Source organism: Vidua chalybeata, chromosome 6 (assembly GCF_026979565.1).
Source record: "Vidua chalybeata isolate OUT-0048 chromosome 6, bVidCha1 merged haplotype, whole genome shotgun sequence".
Classification (NCBI taxonomy): Eukaryota; Metazoa; Chordata; class Aves; order Passeriformes; family Viduidae; genus Vidua; species Vidua chalybeata.
Window position 1 is genome coordinate 39,156,307 of NC_071535.1, and position 19,068 is coordinate 39,175,374.

Genomic DNA, 19,068 nt, shown 5'->3' on the forward strand with positions numbered 1-19,068 from the left:
TCAGTTGATTTCAAAATATTAACTTGAACAGAAAACTGACTCAGATAGTCCAAACCCTGGACCACGGGGAAGATGAGAATTTTGTCAAATTGACACCGAAGAGCCAGTAATAGAAATGGTCTTATTTAAAGCCTTCCCACAGATGAATCCAGAGGAAGCTGCAATTAATCCCATCCTCTAAACAAACACAAGAGTAAGAAAATGGCACAGCATGTGATTGAATTATGCCACTCCTATTAATTAAGTGTAAAATGGTGAAGACAAGGGGTATTATTTAAAATGTCAACGTAAAATTAAAACAGGGACTGAGTCTTGACAAATTGTTCTCAGTGAAAAGAGAAAATAATCCAACACAGCTTCACTGAAGAGAACTCTCAAGAGTGGTAACACCACAAGAAACAGTAAGCAGCAAACCATCTTTAAATCTTCTGTACATGGCCACCAAATTTTTTAAAAAGCAGACTTTTTTCTTTATATGCAGAACCACTGCTTCAAGATAGGAATAGATCCATGTTAGTGCAAGATAGGCAAAGTGTACAAAGTTGCAGAAGAGTAACAACAAATACAGGTAGTCAAGAGGGACTGGCTGAGGTGAAGAGATTAAAAAACTTCTGTATTCTAATATTGACTTGGAATCAGTGATAGGCTGAGGCACAGAAAGTATACACAATTATTGTAAAATAATAAACTCTGAGATATCAGAGTTTAAGTGGAAGAATTCTGAATAGTGGGTTAAAGTTAAGAGAGAAAAAACAATAACTTCACACTGACTGGCTGACTGACTAGAATGCAAAATCCTCACTGTATCTCCCTAAAATACAGAACAACATAACCAAAATTCATTTAAGTTTATATTCTCTACTATGGCTAGATCATTAGGTAGTATAACTCAGAGGAGTCCTTCTGACTTCAGACTCACAGAAGCTTTTAGAAGTTTAGGTGCTGAAGTACTGACTGTGATAAAGCACAGACACAGGGCCCAGAACTTCTTGATAATTATATACTTAGGTCATGGAACAGTCAGATGTTGAGTATTTCCCTGTGTTTGAAACAAAAGCCACTTGAAGAATATTGTCCTAAACACATTCACTTGTTAGCTCTCCCCAGAGAACAAATGTTTTTACCCTGTAAAGTGTGTTTACCAGTCCTCTGCATCCTGCACTATATTCTGGCAAATCATGTTCCTCTCTAAGCTCAACTTCCTTAAAGTGTATCTCTGTCTTGTTAGTAATTTTGAAATCCCCTGGTGAAATGTTAGAGAAGCACATAGTATTAACTTTCACAAAAATCTCCTAAATAGGTTGCAGTTAGACAGATGAAAATTTATATTATAAACATCTCAATTACCTGTTGATAAATACTTTGATTGAATATAGCCCTGATTACATGTGGAATCTTTGAGGAATAATTGTAAAGTAAATTTATGCAGTATAAAATGGATATTTATGGTAAAAGCAGAATAGTTGCTAAATAATGCTGGTAACATTTAACCATATGCTTTGGTCTTGCCTCTTTCAGACCAAATAACTTTAAGATTATGGAAATATCAGAATACACTTCAACCCATGCACAACGTAGGTACTTTTTTCTACCCACACCTATGAGGGAGAAACATCATGAAGTAACCTGCAATAATTTATATATCACTGATAAGTGATATATAATGCAAGTGTTGTGAGACAGATGAGAAAGAAGTAATTAAAATATAATTAACAATTAATTTATATGACAACATGCCCAAGCAAAAAATGCTCAACCAGTCATTATAAACGGAACAGGAAGAAGATTATTATCCTAATAACCATTTTGGGACATAATTCAGATACATCCCCTCCAAAAGAAACATTAGAGAAATAAACCAATCCAATTATAGAAAATAAGTGCTATGAAATAATACTAATAGTTTGCATCATTTCCAGGGTGTTTTTAAATAACAAACCTGTGTTAGGAAAAAGACAACCAAGAACATGGTGTCATTGGAAAAAGAAGAAAGGGACCAAAATGAGGTAGGATTATTAGGGAAAATACACTTTATCTATTTTGAAACTGCAAAGATCTTAATAATTAGTTTAAAGAAAGAAAGGGGGAAACAAAGAAAAAAGTGTCTAAGTCTTACCTATGAAACTATTTTTAAAGGATTCAAATGAGCTTTTCCTTGTGAAGATGCTTCTCCACATCTCAAGTTTCATAGAAGAGAATGACACATTGGGTAAGTTAACTGTTGTGTTCAGAAAGGTTTGGAGCAATTGTTGTTTTAAATACTTGAGATAGAGTGAATTAATTTACTAGAATTAAAAACACATGAAAATTGGGCAAAATGCACTTGTGCTAAACCAAGTTCCCTTTTTAAAGTAGTGTAAAGCTCACTGTGTGAACAGAAGGCAACAGACATGACACACCTTGTATGGCTTTTGGCATCATCTCACAAGACACTTGCATAGAACAACATTTTAAATACAGATACAGGAAGATGTGCAAGCATCTGATAGAAGGAAACCACAGTGGTCATTAGTCATTATTCATCAAAAGGCAAAGGCACTTCAGATCTGTTTCAAGATATGTCCTGAGTTCTGTTTTGTCTACTATGTTCACTGACAACTTAAACAGTGCAATATTTATGCTTGTAAAATGTGTCCTACAACAACTGATAGCCTCAAAACAAAGGCAAAGGGCTGGAAGCACTAGGAAGGATGAGATCAGACACCCCAAATCCTATTGACAAATTGGTCAGAATGTCCAAAAACCAACAAGGAAAAATACAGTAGTTAGAAACATATTATTCTTGGGAAACAGAATGAGAAATGAATAAACTGCATGAATTTTTGGACTAGACAGAAATACAGCATCTTAGGATAACAAACAATATAAACCAACCGTGAAGCAGCACTGCCAGGAATGTGCTGAATTCTGGAACACCTTAACAGGTGTGTCATATATGAGACAATTTCTTAAGATTTCTTAAATTCACGTAATACTGAAGCCCCAATTGGACACTGTGTCTGGTCCTGCCTGAACACCATAGAAACATAAAAACAACTGAAAATAAACAAGAAAATAATAAAAACAAGAAATGTATAAATCAAACCCTTTGAGAAAAAGCTGAAAGAATTAGGTATGCCTAGACAAGAAATAAAAGCTTCAAGACAGATGCAGCTTTCTGATATTTATAAGAGCTAATTACAGAGATGTTGATCAGCCATCCTCTATGGCTCCAGTAGAAAGACATGAAAGAGTCAACTTCATTTGCAACAAGAAATGCTTAAAAGATTTTTCTGATCAGCATTCCAACTGAGGATTTTTCAACAATGGAGCAGACTGTCTAGGGGGACTGTGGAATCTCTTCCACTGGATTTTTATGAGAACACAATTTGATAAGCATGCTGGTACTAACCTTGATATGTTTAGTCTTGATGCAGTACAGACTGGACTAGGTGATCTTTTGGAACCCCTACAGAATTTAGGTTCTACAATGGATATAGTTCAGGAAATTCTAATTGGAAAGATAATTACAAACTCTGCACTCTGACCAAATTCTGTTTTACTAGTGACCTCCACTAAATAAAGAGAAAAGCCAGGAAAACACCAAAATGTTTCCTAACAGGGCTCTAAGTTCAAGATAAAACCATAGGTAACAGACCATGAGATTTTCCAATGGCCCTTTTAATTTCTTTAGTTATTTCACTGGTACATTACCCACATCAGTTCCCTCTTCCAAACCACCAGTGAACTAAAGAGGTGGTAGCTTGGCTTACCAGGTAAGTTAAAAGTCAGATTTTACCCATACATAGGACAATTGGGTGTCCAACTTCACTGATGTAAACAAACAGTTTAATTTTCCAAAGAGCTGAGGGATTGACAGCTTTTGCATCTGGTTATCCAGTTTGTAAATTATGGTCTCCATGTTAAATACATTAATTGAAATTTTAACATTGATTTATATTTTATGTTATCATGTTTTCCTTTGTCAACTTCCCTTAAGTTTTCTAAGTACTGGCACTATTACTGTGTACCTAGAGATGCTCATAGGTGTCATAAACATTCAAATACTGTCACCATTGTCCCTACAGTGTTTCTCAAGTTACTGCTCATTTATTCTTAATAAAACCATATGCCATCTTCTGCAGTGTTACCACAATTGTTTTCATTCACAAAAATATAAAATTCAGGTTAGCAGATGAGAGTTTAGGTGTTACTTAATTTTCTTGACCTTTCATTTAACTGCTGCTTTCTAAGCATTCCAATTGCACATTTGTTTTGGGAAACTTTATGATCATCTCATGGACTACTATTAATTCTACTCTGCAGTGCAGACCAGCAAAACTAAAGATTACATCAAATGGCTACATTCAAAAGCTGATATATAAAGAATCTTGCAAAAGGTCCTTTGTATTGTAATGTCCAAAGTACAGATTCACCTAACCCCACCCCTTTTCATGTGTGCGTCTAGAAGGTGGGACAGAAACCAACTTCCAAGGCCCTTTAATGTTCCACTCTAGGAAAAAAAACAAAAAAAAAAAAAAAAAAAAAAAACCATAAGTTAACTGACTCTCAAAATAGGAAAAAACCCACCAAAGCCAAACAACAGACCAAACCAAATCTTTCTTCATGTTTTATTTGAGATGGTAGCTCTTCCTGTGTTTTTGAAAGCTGGTTCTGCTCCTTCTTTTGCTGGTTCCCTAACATTCACTATGTAAAAATAATGCAAATAAATACCCTCTTCAATTCCTGATGAGACTCCTCCCTGAAGTGAAATGGCAATTATCCAGGCCTTGCACAATGTCTGCATTGCAAAGGTAGCCTATGGCCTACCCTTAGGAATTGCACAGCTTAATACCTTGACTCTGGCACAGAAAAAAAGGAAAAGAGGAAGAGCTTAAAAGGGAAATGTTTTCTCAAAAACCAGCAAAAGAAGAATTCAGTTTGAAGACAGAAGCCTAGCCACCTTTATTCCCCAAACACATTCAAATGGATAAGTAGCAAGTTGTGTCTCCTAAATTAATTTTTGACTCCACAGAGAAGTATTTTCTAAAGAACTGAAGACCTGTGTCTTTCTTTGACTTCCGGCTATTAATGCAATTTGCCATCAATAGTCATTGTACTCAGATAAGAAGTTTGTGGTAAAAATCAATCACACAATCAGAAAGAAAGGGGATCTTATATCTCAGTATGTGGAGTATCTTCGATGGGCTGACTTTTCCTTTCTTAAAAAACCTAGAATACTTCAATTGGGCTTGTAAAGAAACAAGTAGTTGTGGGAATAGATGTGACAGACATAAACATCTTTCTCTCAGCTCACACACCTTTCTTGTTTGCAGAAGCCACTATGGAGATGTAAAAATGTAGACAGAACTATAAAGAGAGTTTTTTTTTTTTTTTTTTTTGCAGATGATTCACTTCTAATACTTTATTGGCATGATAGGTCTGGCAAGTACTGCCAACACAAACAAGATATAACCCTTGAGTGTTTCTGATAAGATGTCAACCACCTGCTTTCCTATCAGGTGGCTGAATCAGAGATACTTCTTAACACCTCTCCCTCTGTCATACTAGCTCTTGAAAAATGGGAGAGACGGAACAAATTAATTGCTCCCTATGAGCACTGGGTGAGACCTGAATAAAGGCACAGGTGGGAGCAAGATCCAGACTTGCACACTCCCTTCACATGAGCCACCCACATGTATGCACACACATCCAGGGAAGACCATGTCATAGGGACTATAGGTTTCTCTTGTTTCTGTTTCACATAACTTAGAGCACATCGAGTATGTTTAGTAAATATTAGAAATGGACACTACCCACAGAATTTGAAACTTGGATCCACATCTAAACTTTACATATTCAAGGAACACCTCTTCCTTCACTAACACAGTGTAAGATTTAACACTTAAAGTTAGAATCTTAAGGATGTCTTCTTAATATCTGATATTATTATCAGATTCAAATGCAAAATGGTCAATCTATTTTGTTGTGGTATAGAAACTTGAAAGATAAAGTTAACAAAGCAAAAGAAAAATTTAAAAACATTCCTCAGATAAAACTTAATTAGGTCTTAATTTTCTACTATATTCTGAAAAATGTTCCATGCTTTCTCTAGTCTGTTTAGAATTAATTGCCATAATCTTCATTTACTGTTTCAGTCTCAGTTGGCTTATATTCTCTCTCACTAAGTGATTTGCTTCTCTTCCTAAGTACTCCAACCATTATATCATCATCCAATCTCTATCTTCTCCTCTAGTGACTCCATAAAAGTATTACTCTTGAAAACACCTTATGCATTATGTAGCAAAAAGAAAAAAAACATTCATCACTTTGTCCTCTTATATTATGGAGTGAATTACCAGGCTACGGATGTGTGCTTTTGCTGGAAAAATATTTTGACTGCAACTCCTGTAGAGTGGCAGGGTTCTGGAGTGCTGCCTTCCAAATGCCCTTTTGTGTAGCTAACAGACAGAATTAAGAGTTGTTTTGCAAGCATTCCACTATTTAAATGAATCTGTGATCTCCTCTTTCTTCCATTTTAATTTTTTCCCCTTGATTCCATCATTTGCTTTTCCATGCAGATGTTATAAACCAAAATATTTTCAGAGTGTTTTGCATGTGATTAACCTCTGTTCTGCACACAGAAAGTTACACACCTTTCCCATAAGAGCTGGCCACTGCAGCCATCACAGTTATGGCTTCACTTCATCCCCAGACACAACAGCTCACTCCCACTTAGATCCGCCTGCCCTCTTGCACACACACAGACACCTTGTCTAATGGATAACAGAGTCTGGCAGCTTATGTTTGCAAGGAACATTCGATAAGTAGAAACAAAGAATGAAATTGCTGGCCTTTTTGGGTTACCCCCCAGGATGAGCTAAGCCTTGGCTGTCAGAAATGCTTCTCATGCCAGAATTTCATAGTGATATTTATTTTTACCAGGCATTTTAGACTTTTTTTTTGTTTGGCATGAGAGATCTTGCAAACTCTGCCAGAAATGGCTGTTTTTCTTCTCTGCATCATTAGTGGGGCGGCATTCCAACAGGGAAGGGTCACTCACTTGGTACTTAAGTACTTCTAAAGATGTTGTCCTTTCCTTCCTGATGAGATAATGGGAACAAAAAGCTGGATGAGAGTCTTTCAACAGTTTGTTCTTACAAAAAAGCCAACATTGCTTACTAAACACTAAACTCAAAATCAGAATTTGGACAGTGCATTTAATACATGCCAGGAATCTATTATACAACTTACAGCTACCATTGATTTGAAAATGAATATGTGTCCTCCCTGAGCCACAGAATCTGTCATACTACTATTCCCTTTTCTCATAAGCACATCATCTAGAATTCAAATGTACTCATATGGCTGAGGACTAGAAGAATATTTCAAGGGTTTTTTCTGCCACCAACTTGTATTTAAAATACAAGGATATTGGAGCTTGTTTAGACCTAAATCATCAACAATACACACAGATGTCAAAATCAGATCAGATCTCTCTTTACTTTCTTTCTGTCCACCAGTTCAAGAGGGAAAATAAAATCTTAGCAATCCAGATTAAAATGCAGCTAAACTAGTAAATAAAATAAAAATTATGATGGCATCATGTTCACAGCACAGTTTCCCATATGCTTATGACATCTTACTAGTTAAATATATTCCTGACTTAAGACTTGCTGTTACAATTACCGGTGTCACAGTTAAGCTCTGTAATGGTACAAATGCTGGCTACTTAAGAGAGGTACTGCTGTTATCATGTTATCTATCACTATCTGAAAAACACACAGTTGTTTCCAGAATTCATCTTGTGGCAGATGCTAGGAGAGAGAAACTTGGTGAATCTTATTTCTCTGAAAATCTTAAAGAACAGTATAAGTCCAATCTGCTTGTCTAGGTTTTACCTGGAGAGGTAAACCAGTATTAATACTGCATAATTTGGGAAAAAATAATTCATTTACTTGTGCAAAACCACTGTGCTATAGGTGAACCAGATAAACAGTTCATTCAGTTTGAGAAGGCTCAGATTAGGAGAAGCACTAGAAGAACCGGATCTTTTTCTGTAAATGACTCCTGAGGAACCAACAATATAAAAACATGGATTTCGTTACATAATTTCATTGTGGTTTTGGCTGACCATTTTATTTAAGATAATCTTATTTTTAGTGTATGTGCTTATAGAGTTTGGTCATAATCCATATAAATAATTATTAAATCAAAAATTTCATGAGAGGTTTTATGGGTTTGCAACTGACTCATATATGAATCATCCAGCTTTAGTGCCATTGATTTTTAAAATTACTTACAAAATAGAATTCTAATTTTACTTACAAGATTTCCAATCATTTACATAAATAATAGCACGTTAAATTCTTATTCTCCTTTTCTTCAGATCTCTCCTCAAAACTTATCTCTGCTACTGTGCCCAAAATAATAGATTATCAATAAAGATTGACAGTTATTTAAGTCAGTGTTTTTCTCCTCACAGTATAATTGGTTTTTCATGTGTCTTTTTGTTATCACACCTGCAATTTTATTAATTATTATGTACAAGGAAAAGCTCATCTGGAAAATACGTGACAAGATTCAAAGAACACAAAGCACTATCAAAGTCAAAAAAGCAGAGTTCTGCACAAGACAGGCTTTTAGTTAACTATGTTTTAAATTAGGATAAAGCTTTGGATGCTCAAAGGATAAACAAGAAAGGCTAAAGACATTTTCTTAGTGTTTCTGTGAAACTGTCTCACATTGATTTCATGGTCAGATGAAACAATCTGAAGACAAGATGAACAAACTGAAGACTGCCCACAGCTTAGTTCTTTGTACATTGTAGCAACAGCATTTCCATCAATCACTTGAAGAAAAAAAAGTTTGTTTCCACCAATACACATAACAGGTTGTATTGTAACTACTGTAGTAATAATTGTTAAAATTCTAAGCAAATGAAACATTTAATTCCAAGAAAAGTTAAAGAAGCCAGGCAAAGTGACTCAAGCTGTTTAAAACAAGGCATTTCCTCTGGAATTTTTTTCTTGCTATCTAGTCCTGTTTATTATTTTATATAATACTCTCTCTGAAAGAGGAGATGTTTCTCAGTATAACTTTGTTAATAAAAGGAAAATATTTCAGTTCCACATTGATAGTATAATTCAGGAAGATGAACATAAAATCAGCAGAGAGTAAGCTAAGCAATTAATATAGTGGGGGTAAAGTATGTGTTTCTGAAGAAAAACAGAAATCTAAAAAACAGATTTTAGCTAAGTTGCTGAGAAACACAAAATTTACAGAGGAAAGATTTTCAGTCCATACATCTTAACATAATAAAGACATTTTATTTCATGACGTAATTTAAATTCCACCACTAACTATTTTCAAACTTGTGGTCACATGGACTCATATAATGAAGTTAGCCCAGTTTACTAAACATGATTTCTGAAACTCTACTTAAACCACACTTCAAAGTGAATTAAGCTAAATCAGATCAAGATCATGTTAACTCTGAAAGAGGGTGTGCACAAAATGTACCAATGTAATCCAACTGATCCTCCTTGAAAGACTGATTTGGATACCCAAATGTCTGTGGTAAACAAAATGCAGCAATTTTAGCTTCGAGATGTAAGCACCACCACGATGATTCCCAGGGTAGACAGTAAAAGTGTACTCCATAGGCTTGCCCTGAAGTGAGACCTGTACCTCTGATAATCTACCAAGAGGCTGTGACAGGGAAAAATCATTTTCTTTTCCATCAGTCTTCCAGCTGGGTCCAAAATAACATTAAGCCCTTGTTAGATGTGCCCCTCTGAGGGCAGCTATTAAGCCTCCAGATGGTTTCCAGTGGCCCAGAAAAGCCTTCTCAATTTATTAAAATGCACTAGTCTAGGGTTCTAAAATCAATTTGGTAAAACAAACTTAACACCTATGGCCAGGCTGCAGCATTTCTCCCTTTTCAGGTCATGAGAGTGAGGGAACAGGTAAGTGCTGCTGATCTGTTATATCACCTAATCCAGGCCCTGGCAAGCCAAGGGAGAAATATTAGTAAACAGGAAAGTCTATAAACGGCTTCAGAAATGACATCTTGTTTTTATATAATTTTCATTAAGTTGTTAACAGTCAGGCACCATTACTACTGAAATTTGATGTTATTAAAACTGCAAATGGGACCAGTGTCCAAAAGGTTTCCCTTAGCTGGTCTGAAGAAATAACAAAATCTAACCATAGAGACCAAGAAGAAAAGGAAAAGGAAAAGGAAAAGGAAAAGGAAAAGGAAAAGGAAAAAGAAAGAAAAAAAAGACATCCCCAAGGAAAAACCAGAGAGATGTCAGAATATGTAGTATTCAAAACTGGACTTTAACGGCCTCTTGTAAATCAGTGCTCTAGATACTGATCAAGGCTAAACTCTGGTTTACAGAAATGGTTTAAACAACAAAAAGAAAACAGTGCACAACCAGTGGAAGGCTCCTACCAGCTCAGCTGACCAGCATTACAGAAGAGGTTTTTAAACACCAGTGACACTGCTTATGTGCGTAACAACGTAATCCTGTGTTTTCTCATTCTGCTTGAATACACTTACTTTCTAAATTCTGCTGAATTCTGGGCTCAAAAAGATCTTGTATCAATGTATTTTGTGATCTAATTGTATCTATCACTAAAAAAATCCCATATTTAAATTTATAGCCCATAACAGAAAGCACAAAGTGATTTACTAAAATATGAATATCAATCTAATATTGATATCCAACTGAATTGGACAAAAACTCTCTAACAGTTTAAAGTTAGAAAGTGTGTGTTTATTACAACAGCCAGGCAGTACGTGGGATAATTCCTTAATGCACACTGCAAAGATCACAGGTATTACAAAGCCTTTTTATTTAGAGAAGTCTTGAATACACAAAATATGAATGCATATTCATATCCCTGTCACTTCCTCCGCTTCGCTTCATGTGCTAATTGGCAAAAAGGCTATTAAGCATGTGTAGTTTTGTTCCTTGAAATGAGTTGGGGGTCCATTTTGAGGAGGGGTCTCCAAAAGAATAAGTAAAATAAGTCTTCCTCATTCTGACCTTTCTACCTTTCCCATGCATACGTGACAAATTAATCTTTGTGGTTTTCCTGTGCTCAATGGATTCTTCAAATATGGGAAGTCTGCAACTGTTTTTGTTTCCCTGAAATCTGTTTATCACATTCTGTTTTTCATGATAAGCACAGCTACCCAAACATAAAGTTGACAAGCAATGACTTAAAAGATCTGGCTACTGTTACCTATGAACAAAGCCTATTTATCTACTTCCGCTAACTCAGCAACATCTAATTTAACTATCATCTTAACTTTCCTAAACTTCTTAATTCTTCAAAATTAATGTCTCAAAAGTGCCAGACTTAACAAACTGGAGTTTTGAATGAGTTTCATTGTAGTACAAATAATTTTAGGTAACATAATTTCATATGTTATGCTTATCCTCTTTAAGACAATCTTACATTTTTTCAATCATTCTTCATGCTGGAGTGTCTCATTGTCTGCTCCCTAAACTATTCTCTCTGCTCATCTTTGAAATATTTATATCTAAGCCATATGCTTTTAAAGACAGAACAAAAGACAAAGGAGTAATCCAGGCAATCTTACATGGGATATTAACAATTAAGTTATAACAACTTGTTTGCCCTTTTTAAATGTGGCTGTCCTTTAAATATTGATTAAAGTTGAGTTGCCAATGCCTCAGCATTTTCCTCTAGTGGAATAAAGGCAGATCATATGCATGTACAAATGTTAATTTAATTTCTGTTCTTTTGCATTTGTCATTAAAAACACAGACAACACCTGCACTCCTTCTTTTTTGTTTGTTTGACTGGTTGGTTTTTTTGGTAATACTTCCAGGATTACAGCCTGGCCTGGTATTTTTTCTAATGGTGATGAAAGAAACTGCAAAGTAATTTGGGAATTTTAGCCACATCAGCTTCTGGGGAAGAGGAGTCCAGCAGGCTTGCTTCCAGCCACATGAAGAGCTCTGCCACTCCTACATCCCTGGTACAATGGCCATTCCCACACAAGCTCCCAGGCAAGAACAGAAAGAGCCCTGTGATTCAGGACGTTTCTGCTCATTTCTACTTGAATCTACAGAAGGGACAATTCCTGAGGCTCTCCATACCTACCTCTCCGGAGCACAAGGGATGCAGAAATTCCAGTTCTGGGATAGTATGGACAGAAGGACACAACTCTAAAGGATCTCCTTGGCCACACTTTCAGTCGCTGCTCTCTAGACCAAAGCTGCTACACATTGACTTCATTAACCCAGGGAAGAGGTCAGAGCAGCAAGCCTGGCGGACTTCAAGAAGCATCTGAACAATGCTCTAAGGCTCGTGGTGTGATTTTTGGGGTATCCTGCACAGGGCCAGGAGCTGGACTCGATGATTCTTATGGGTCTCTTCCAACTCAGTATATTGTATGATTTTAACTTATTACAGTTCACCTTGAAATCAAGGTCTTTCGCCCACAGCTGTAGTCCTAAATAACCCCTAGCAACTTGTGTAAATGAGACAACTTGAACCTAATCAGAATGACCTGACACCTGCCTCTCCTCTCGCTATTTCGGCTCTTCGGGAGAGCCTGCTCACTCGCTCTCCCCTCTCTCAGGTGTCCCTCGGCCCCAGAACAGCTGCCCGGGGCATCGCCCACCGCGGCCTCTGCGCAGCCCCCTGCTCACGGCGCTGTCAGCAGGCTCCAGGCACCGTCCCTTCCCCGGGCTCTCTCCCAGCCTTGCCCCAGCCCCTGAGGGCACGGGCGCTGGGGCTGCCGGGCGGCTGTGGCCGCGGAACTGTGGCGGCGAGGGGCGTGTTCCCAGCCGGGGCGAGCGCCCGAACAGCGCCGGGAGCGTCGGGCGCCTTGGAAACGAGCGGAAGCCGGGAAGGAGCGGCAGGAGGAGGATGCTGAGCCCCGAGCGGCTCTCGCTGCCCGGCCCCGAGTACCTGGGTGAGGAGCGGCGCGGCGGGGCGGGGAGGCTTCCTGAGGTTTCTCTCGCCCTCGTGTGCTGCGGCCCGGCATGGGGAGGGCTCGGCGGGGCCGGGGTGACTGCGGCCCGGCCCGTCCTTTCCGGAGACTGCGGCGAGCGGCCCCAGGCTGGGCCGGGCTGAGGGGGCTCGCAGTGGCTCCGTGTCCGCCTCGGCTGGGGAGCGGGCAGCACCGGGCCGTAACAGACCGGGGTAGTGGGCCCTGAGCTGGGAGGGCTGCAGAGCCCTCTCGGGCACGGGGAGCATCCCTCCGGTGCCCAGAGGTGTGGTCTCCGAGAGCGGCCGGCAGGAGCTGAGCTGCCGGCTCCTTCCTCCACTGTCCGCTTTGGCGATGTGAGTAGTAGCGAGCGATGCCCAGCCTTTCTGTGATAGACTTCGCTCATTACCAACCTGTTTTGCTCACAGATCTATGTGAGCATCCTTATTTTATGCTCGTTTCCCAACAATGGGAGGGAGTGCCGCTGTTACGTTGCGAGCTGGTTCGAATGTTAGCTTTTGTTCTGAAATAAGGTAGCATCGATAATGTTTCTCTACATAAAATGAAAATCTTTTAACCTGTGAAGCAGCTACTCCTTTGAAGGCTACATCCTTTTTAAGCTCCCTGTAACGGCTTGATGTTCCAGGAAACTAAGGAGCAAAGTGACTTGATGTTAATGTGTCAAATAAAAATAATTAGGATGGAATAAAGTCAATATGACTTCATTTAATTGCTGAAAAGGAGATGAATTACGAGTAGTAAGCATTTGGATCGTGTTCAAGAGAGTGTTTGTGAAGTGAAAATCTTCAGCCATTACTTCCTAGGCCCAAGAGACTGTTTGGTAATAACTCTTATAAAGGTATACATAATTTTCTGTGGTTTTCTTATACAAGGGAAGGTCAGAAATGGATTGGATTGTTTTGTGCTGCTTGTTCTATCATGATTTTGCCATTTCTGTAAGTCAAAATGGAACAAGAGTACAGAAACATTGCTGTAAATGAAAAACCTGTCTTGCAGTGGGTACAAGACTAGAAGACTTTTGTCTAACCGTTTGAGCAAAGGAGTGATCTAAGTCGTCTTAGAGTAGAATCTCACTGTGCTGTAGCTGCTAGGCTGCTGTTAGGGTGCTTTGTGCATACCTGCATAACTGCAATGCTGTTCTGTGTCAAGGAAATTCAAGGCAGAAATAGGTTTATTTACTGCTCTATTCAGGGTGACTCATGGGACTCACCTTGCTGAAGCTGTTATTGCTGATTTCAGTTGTGGAGCTTTGAGTGTTTGAGAACAGCATCACAGTGCCATGTAGACACACTAGACACACACCCTTTGGGTTTGTACTGTTTTGTCACACTACTTCAGCATTTTTAACCTACATGCTAATAGAGTAGTTCATAACTTTTCCAGAGTGGCTCTAGGTTGAAACCTGCAAAATTTATTTTTCTTAATGAACCAGCTCGGTTTCAGGTTCTTGTAATTGTTCTTAATTAAATAGGCACTTTTAATTGTGTGAAACTTGTCAATAAGGATTGAATCACTCAAAACAATCTAGGAAGCAGACTAAAAATACTTAAAGTGCGAAAATAAACCAGTTTTCTGTTGCGCATCTGAAGGTAAGACATGAGATGTACAAGAGAGATTTCTTAGATGTACAAGATTGTTAGGTGTAAACAGCTTTACTAGTCACTTAAATGAACCTCCTTTTATCTCTGTTCCACATGCTGTTTGGAATTCCCTTTTTATTTTGTACAACTTTCTAAATTATTCTGACACTGGGGTTAGAAAAAAGACGTGACCATATTTGGGTGAGGAATTACTTCTATAAGAGTCTTTTCTGTTCATTACTTAGTATACCTTGGGTTTAGGTTACAGGTTCTATTGTCTATTAGAGGGGGAAGCATATTCTTATTAGCTATAAATGTTACCAAAAACAGTGTTTCTGCCTTCATGAGACTTTGTAACTTGCAAAACTGCTCACAGATCCTAAAGAATTTAGTGTGCATTTGCAGTAGGAAAATGGTTAAAAACCAAAACAAAACAGCCCCCAACTCCCCCTCCTCCCACCCCAAACAAACATACCTCCCCACATGTTTTTCTGAGTTGCATTTCTGTTTTCTACATTGGCATTGTGAAATCACCATTATTTGGATTGTTCTGTTGTGCACCTCAGGGTCTTGTTAATACAGTTGTCTGAAGTGAGGTTGCAAGGAGCTGGGATAAATTTCACTTTCTATAATTTCATTCTGAAGTTGCATTGCTTTAGCTTGCCACTTAAGGTATTCTCTGACTTTCACAGAACAGATGACCCTGCCATTTCTGAGCTGGAATAGGTAACTCACCCAAACCCTTCTTTCCCTCTTCTCTTTCTCATTATCAAAACCAGGCCAACACGTAAATTGAGCAGCCAGAATAACATAATGTGCTACTTGCTGTGTTATTCCACACACCCCCCCACCCCCTGCTCTATTTGAGATAATTCTTCTACAGCCAGCTAGAATGCTAAGAGGGAAATAAAAGCAGTTTTGAGTTAAAATAGAAATGAACAGGGAGAGAATTAAGTATTCACTAAAGATGAAAAATAATTACAAAGCTTTGTTATGCCAAAGTTCCTGGAAAATGAAAATCAGGGCAACACGTCTCATGCCACAATGAGATGGTAAGTAGAAGAAAAGAGATGACCATGATTTAGGGAATAGGAATGGAGATGAGGTCTGCAAAATTGGCAGAAGTGCTGCAGTGAAGACAATGTTGTTACAAGCAGGACATTATAAACAGTATTTTCACTGAATAAACAGCATTTATTGTTTGGGTATAGTGATGATAATCTGTTTCTCATTTGATGGATGAGACTGGACCTACAGTAGGCAAAATGAGGCATATTTGAGACACTTTTTCTTCACTTCCTCATTATGGTTTAATAACTGGTGATTGCTCAGTTATTTATAACAGGCAGTGGAGCGCTTAGGGTATTGTTCTGCTCATGCAGCTGTCTCTGAAACTTCATATTTTATTACTTCCCTGCTCCCATTTCCTGTTACGGAGAAAAAGCAGTAGAGTACTGCAAATTTCCAAACTTCTGTTTTCTATGTATTCTCCTGCCTTCTACTACCCAGCTCCAGGATGTTGTTTCTTGTCCTTCTTGCCAATATCAGGCATATAAGAATGTGAATACTCTGCTAGGGAAGTGCCTTATCAGTAAAGCATGGGCCTATTAAGTGCCAGAAACGCAGTTGCGTTTCCTCATCTCTCTCATAAAAGGTCTCGGGTTTAATGGTTATAAAGAGTGTATGTTCTTTTACAAAAGAGAACTTCAGTTGTGTGGAAACTTTGCTGAAGCCTAAGGCTTACTCTTCTTCTGAACAGTCTTAAGGAATACTGATCTGGAAAGTGCAAGTACAATAATTTCCTTTAACAGCATAATCAACCCATAGGCTACATTGTTATCCAAATATCTCACCTGACACTGATTCTTCTCTTAGTATAGATATTTGGTGAACTTCTGTGTGGCACTGTGACTGAAAGATCTCATGGTCTAGAAAAAGAGCAGAGAATGCCTTTTTAAAAATTTTATTTCTTGCTCTGTTGTACAGATAGGAGAACTGTAATGTAGATTGAATATAATGTGTAAGAGTTTGCTTATAGAAATGTTAGTTAAATTTGCATCTTATTAGCCTCAGTCTAGTACTTTGTCCAAAAGATGGAGGTTTCACCACCATACTGCTGTTGCACTACAGGATTTCCACCTTAACTTGAAAGGTACAGGTGAAATCTGATCCTGAATTAGGTAGAGTTCCAGAACCAGAGAGCACAGTCTTCTGCATATGTCCCTCTGAGCATCAATAGGTAGGGAACCATTAGGCTACTTAATGCCTTATAACAAACTGGAATAACAGTTTCTTCTGCAATTAATAATTTTAGATTTAAACAAAAACCCCAACCAACCAAAAAAAAAAAAAAAAAAAAGAAAAGATAGCTCAATGATTTGCTTCAGTGGGGGGCTGGTTTCTAGCAGCTGTATGACACCTTGCAGGAAGCAGTCTGCTGGAAGGACTTGCACAATTTAGTCAGTTTGTGTGCAGTATTATGCTCATTGTTTGAACCAAATTCTCAGCTATGGTCAAGACTAAATTATAAATGGAAATGTTTCTTATATTTTTTTGTTGAAAGTGGTTTTGAAAATTCAAACATAAGAAATGTGCTATAGTTACAGTATGTGACCCCTTGGCATGTGCTCCTGAGTAGCAGCATGTCTTACATTGTGGGATACCTCTGGTGTGACAAGGTCTACTTGTACTTATATGTTCTGTCCTTCAAAAAACATTTTGCTTTTAAGGGTTAATAGGAAATTACACTGTGAAGCTATGCAAAGCTGGAAGGAACTATGACAGTACAGAGATGTAGCATTTAGGTTAATTGTTTTGTTCACTTACTTCTATTTCCCAGGCCATTTCTCAGCAACATCTGAAGAGATTAAGTCCTTGATGATATCTGAAAAGATTATAATGAACATCCTGAAAAACCATTAATGCTGGAAAAATTTCCAGAGTTGATGTGATTTTGTTGTTGAAGTTTATATCCTTACTATTTCTCTCTTGCTTCATTTTTGTTTTGGTAATGTGTACATGAAATTGATTTTATGTTACTATGGATGTATCTTTCCAATGTGTGTAATAAGGTAGTCCTTAGTTTAGAACAAATGCTGAAAGGGTATTTAGCTATTACCTTATGCTCTCAGAGTATATGTTCTCCGAGATTAAAAATGCCAGAAATACTCCAGATCCATTAAAGCTTGTTATGCTCTTGAGCTTCTGATAACTGAAATGAATCATAACATTAATTGCATCGAGTAGTGTGTATTTTCAGCACTTCAGCTGAGGACGAGGCAAATAAGTAAGAAAAGCTGGTCTTATCCAGGAATTCCCACTCCTTATTTTTCAGCATATTCAGTTATGCCAGGAATGACCTCAACTTAAAAAAAAAAAAAAAAAGCCCCCTTGTGTAGATACAGAACAAATTGCTTTGATAGACAGCTCCTGTTTCAGAAGAAGTCATGTCTCCTGAAGAGTTAAGCAATCATATAACCACTTGGATAATAAAACCATTACATATACATAGTATCATGACTTCAAGGTGACCTCTATTTCCTTTCTTCCTCCTGAATTTCTGGCTCTGCGAATTTCAGTGCATATATTCATTTTTGTGCAGTGATATTATTTGCATTAAATTTTCCTTCAAGACTTTTCAAGTATCAGTGTTTGTTCTTACAACGTATGTGATCAAACCTACGAAGTAGTGGATTGTTTGTTCTCATCAGAAGATTGAAACAAGTAACTTAGTAGCTTATAAAAAGAGAATTTTTACTATTTAAATATATATGCAAAATTATTTGGTGTGGTTATGGCTAAATGTAATTAGTTGTGATTGTCTAATCTGTTGTAGAGAAATCCATAGAGATTGTGGATGTAATCCTCATTGTGCCTTGTACTTGTAAGCTGAAGATTTCTATTACTTGGTCTGGCCATGCTTGAATTGGACAGCCACTGCTTGACCCTGAATTTGGTTCTGAGCCAAAAGTGCATTAATTCCAAAATTCATTTTAAACATTGGGCATGTGTGTGATGGTGGGGTGTGAACACATGAGTATCACAGGCCGTTCTCTTAAGTGCTGCAGGGGGCAGCTTTGGAGGAGCTGTGCATGCTGCTACCGATTAGACTGAGGCTCCAAGTATAACATCACTGCTAGTGGTTTAATGATAAGAATTAAGATATTCTGTGCAAAGTTATTCATTTAACATCAGGTTATGGGCTGCCTGAAAAATCCTCTGTGAGCTTACTCTGTCAGATTCCTTTGTGAAAGCCAACTGTTAGTTTTTAAATCTGATAGGAAAGAGTGTGGCACCTACCAAATGAATGTGGCAGGCATGCTGGCTTCCTGTTTGGGGTAGTTGCCTGGGATTTCAGAGTTTTTGTTACATTTAGAGAATATGGGTTGCATTAAAAAGTTCTGTATGAGTAGGGAACTTCCGTTACAATAAGCTTGAAACAAACAAATGCCAAGGATGATATCCTGATATAACACCTCCTGCATGGAAACTGCTGTATACTAGAGTTCTGTC

General features: G+C 38.0%; 1 protein-coding gene across 3 annotated transcripts in view; it reads left to right on the top strand.

Moving 5' to 3' along the window:
- Positions 1 to 12,825: 12,825 nt before the first annotated feature.
- CSTPP1 (centriolar satellite-associated tubulin polyglutamylase complex regulator 1) overlaps positions 12,826 to 19,068 on the top strand; it is a 78,694-nt gene continuing 72,451 nt past the window's right edge. For 2 of the 3 annotated variants that reach the window (XM_053944569.1, XM_053944570.1), the window contains exon 1: positions 12,840 to 12,940. Coding sequence is in view for 1 of the 3 variants with exons in the window: in XM_053944568.1 (XP_053800543.1) it covers positions 12,895 to 12,940 (46 nt within the window). In the remaining 2 variants the exon portion in view is untranslated. Of the gene's footprint in view, positions 12,941 to 19,068 lie in introns of all 3 variants that reach the window. The other variant, XM_053944568.1, reaches the window with a different exon arrangement.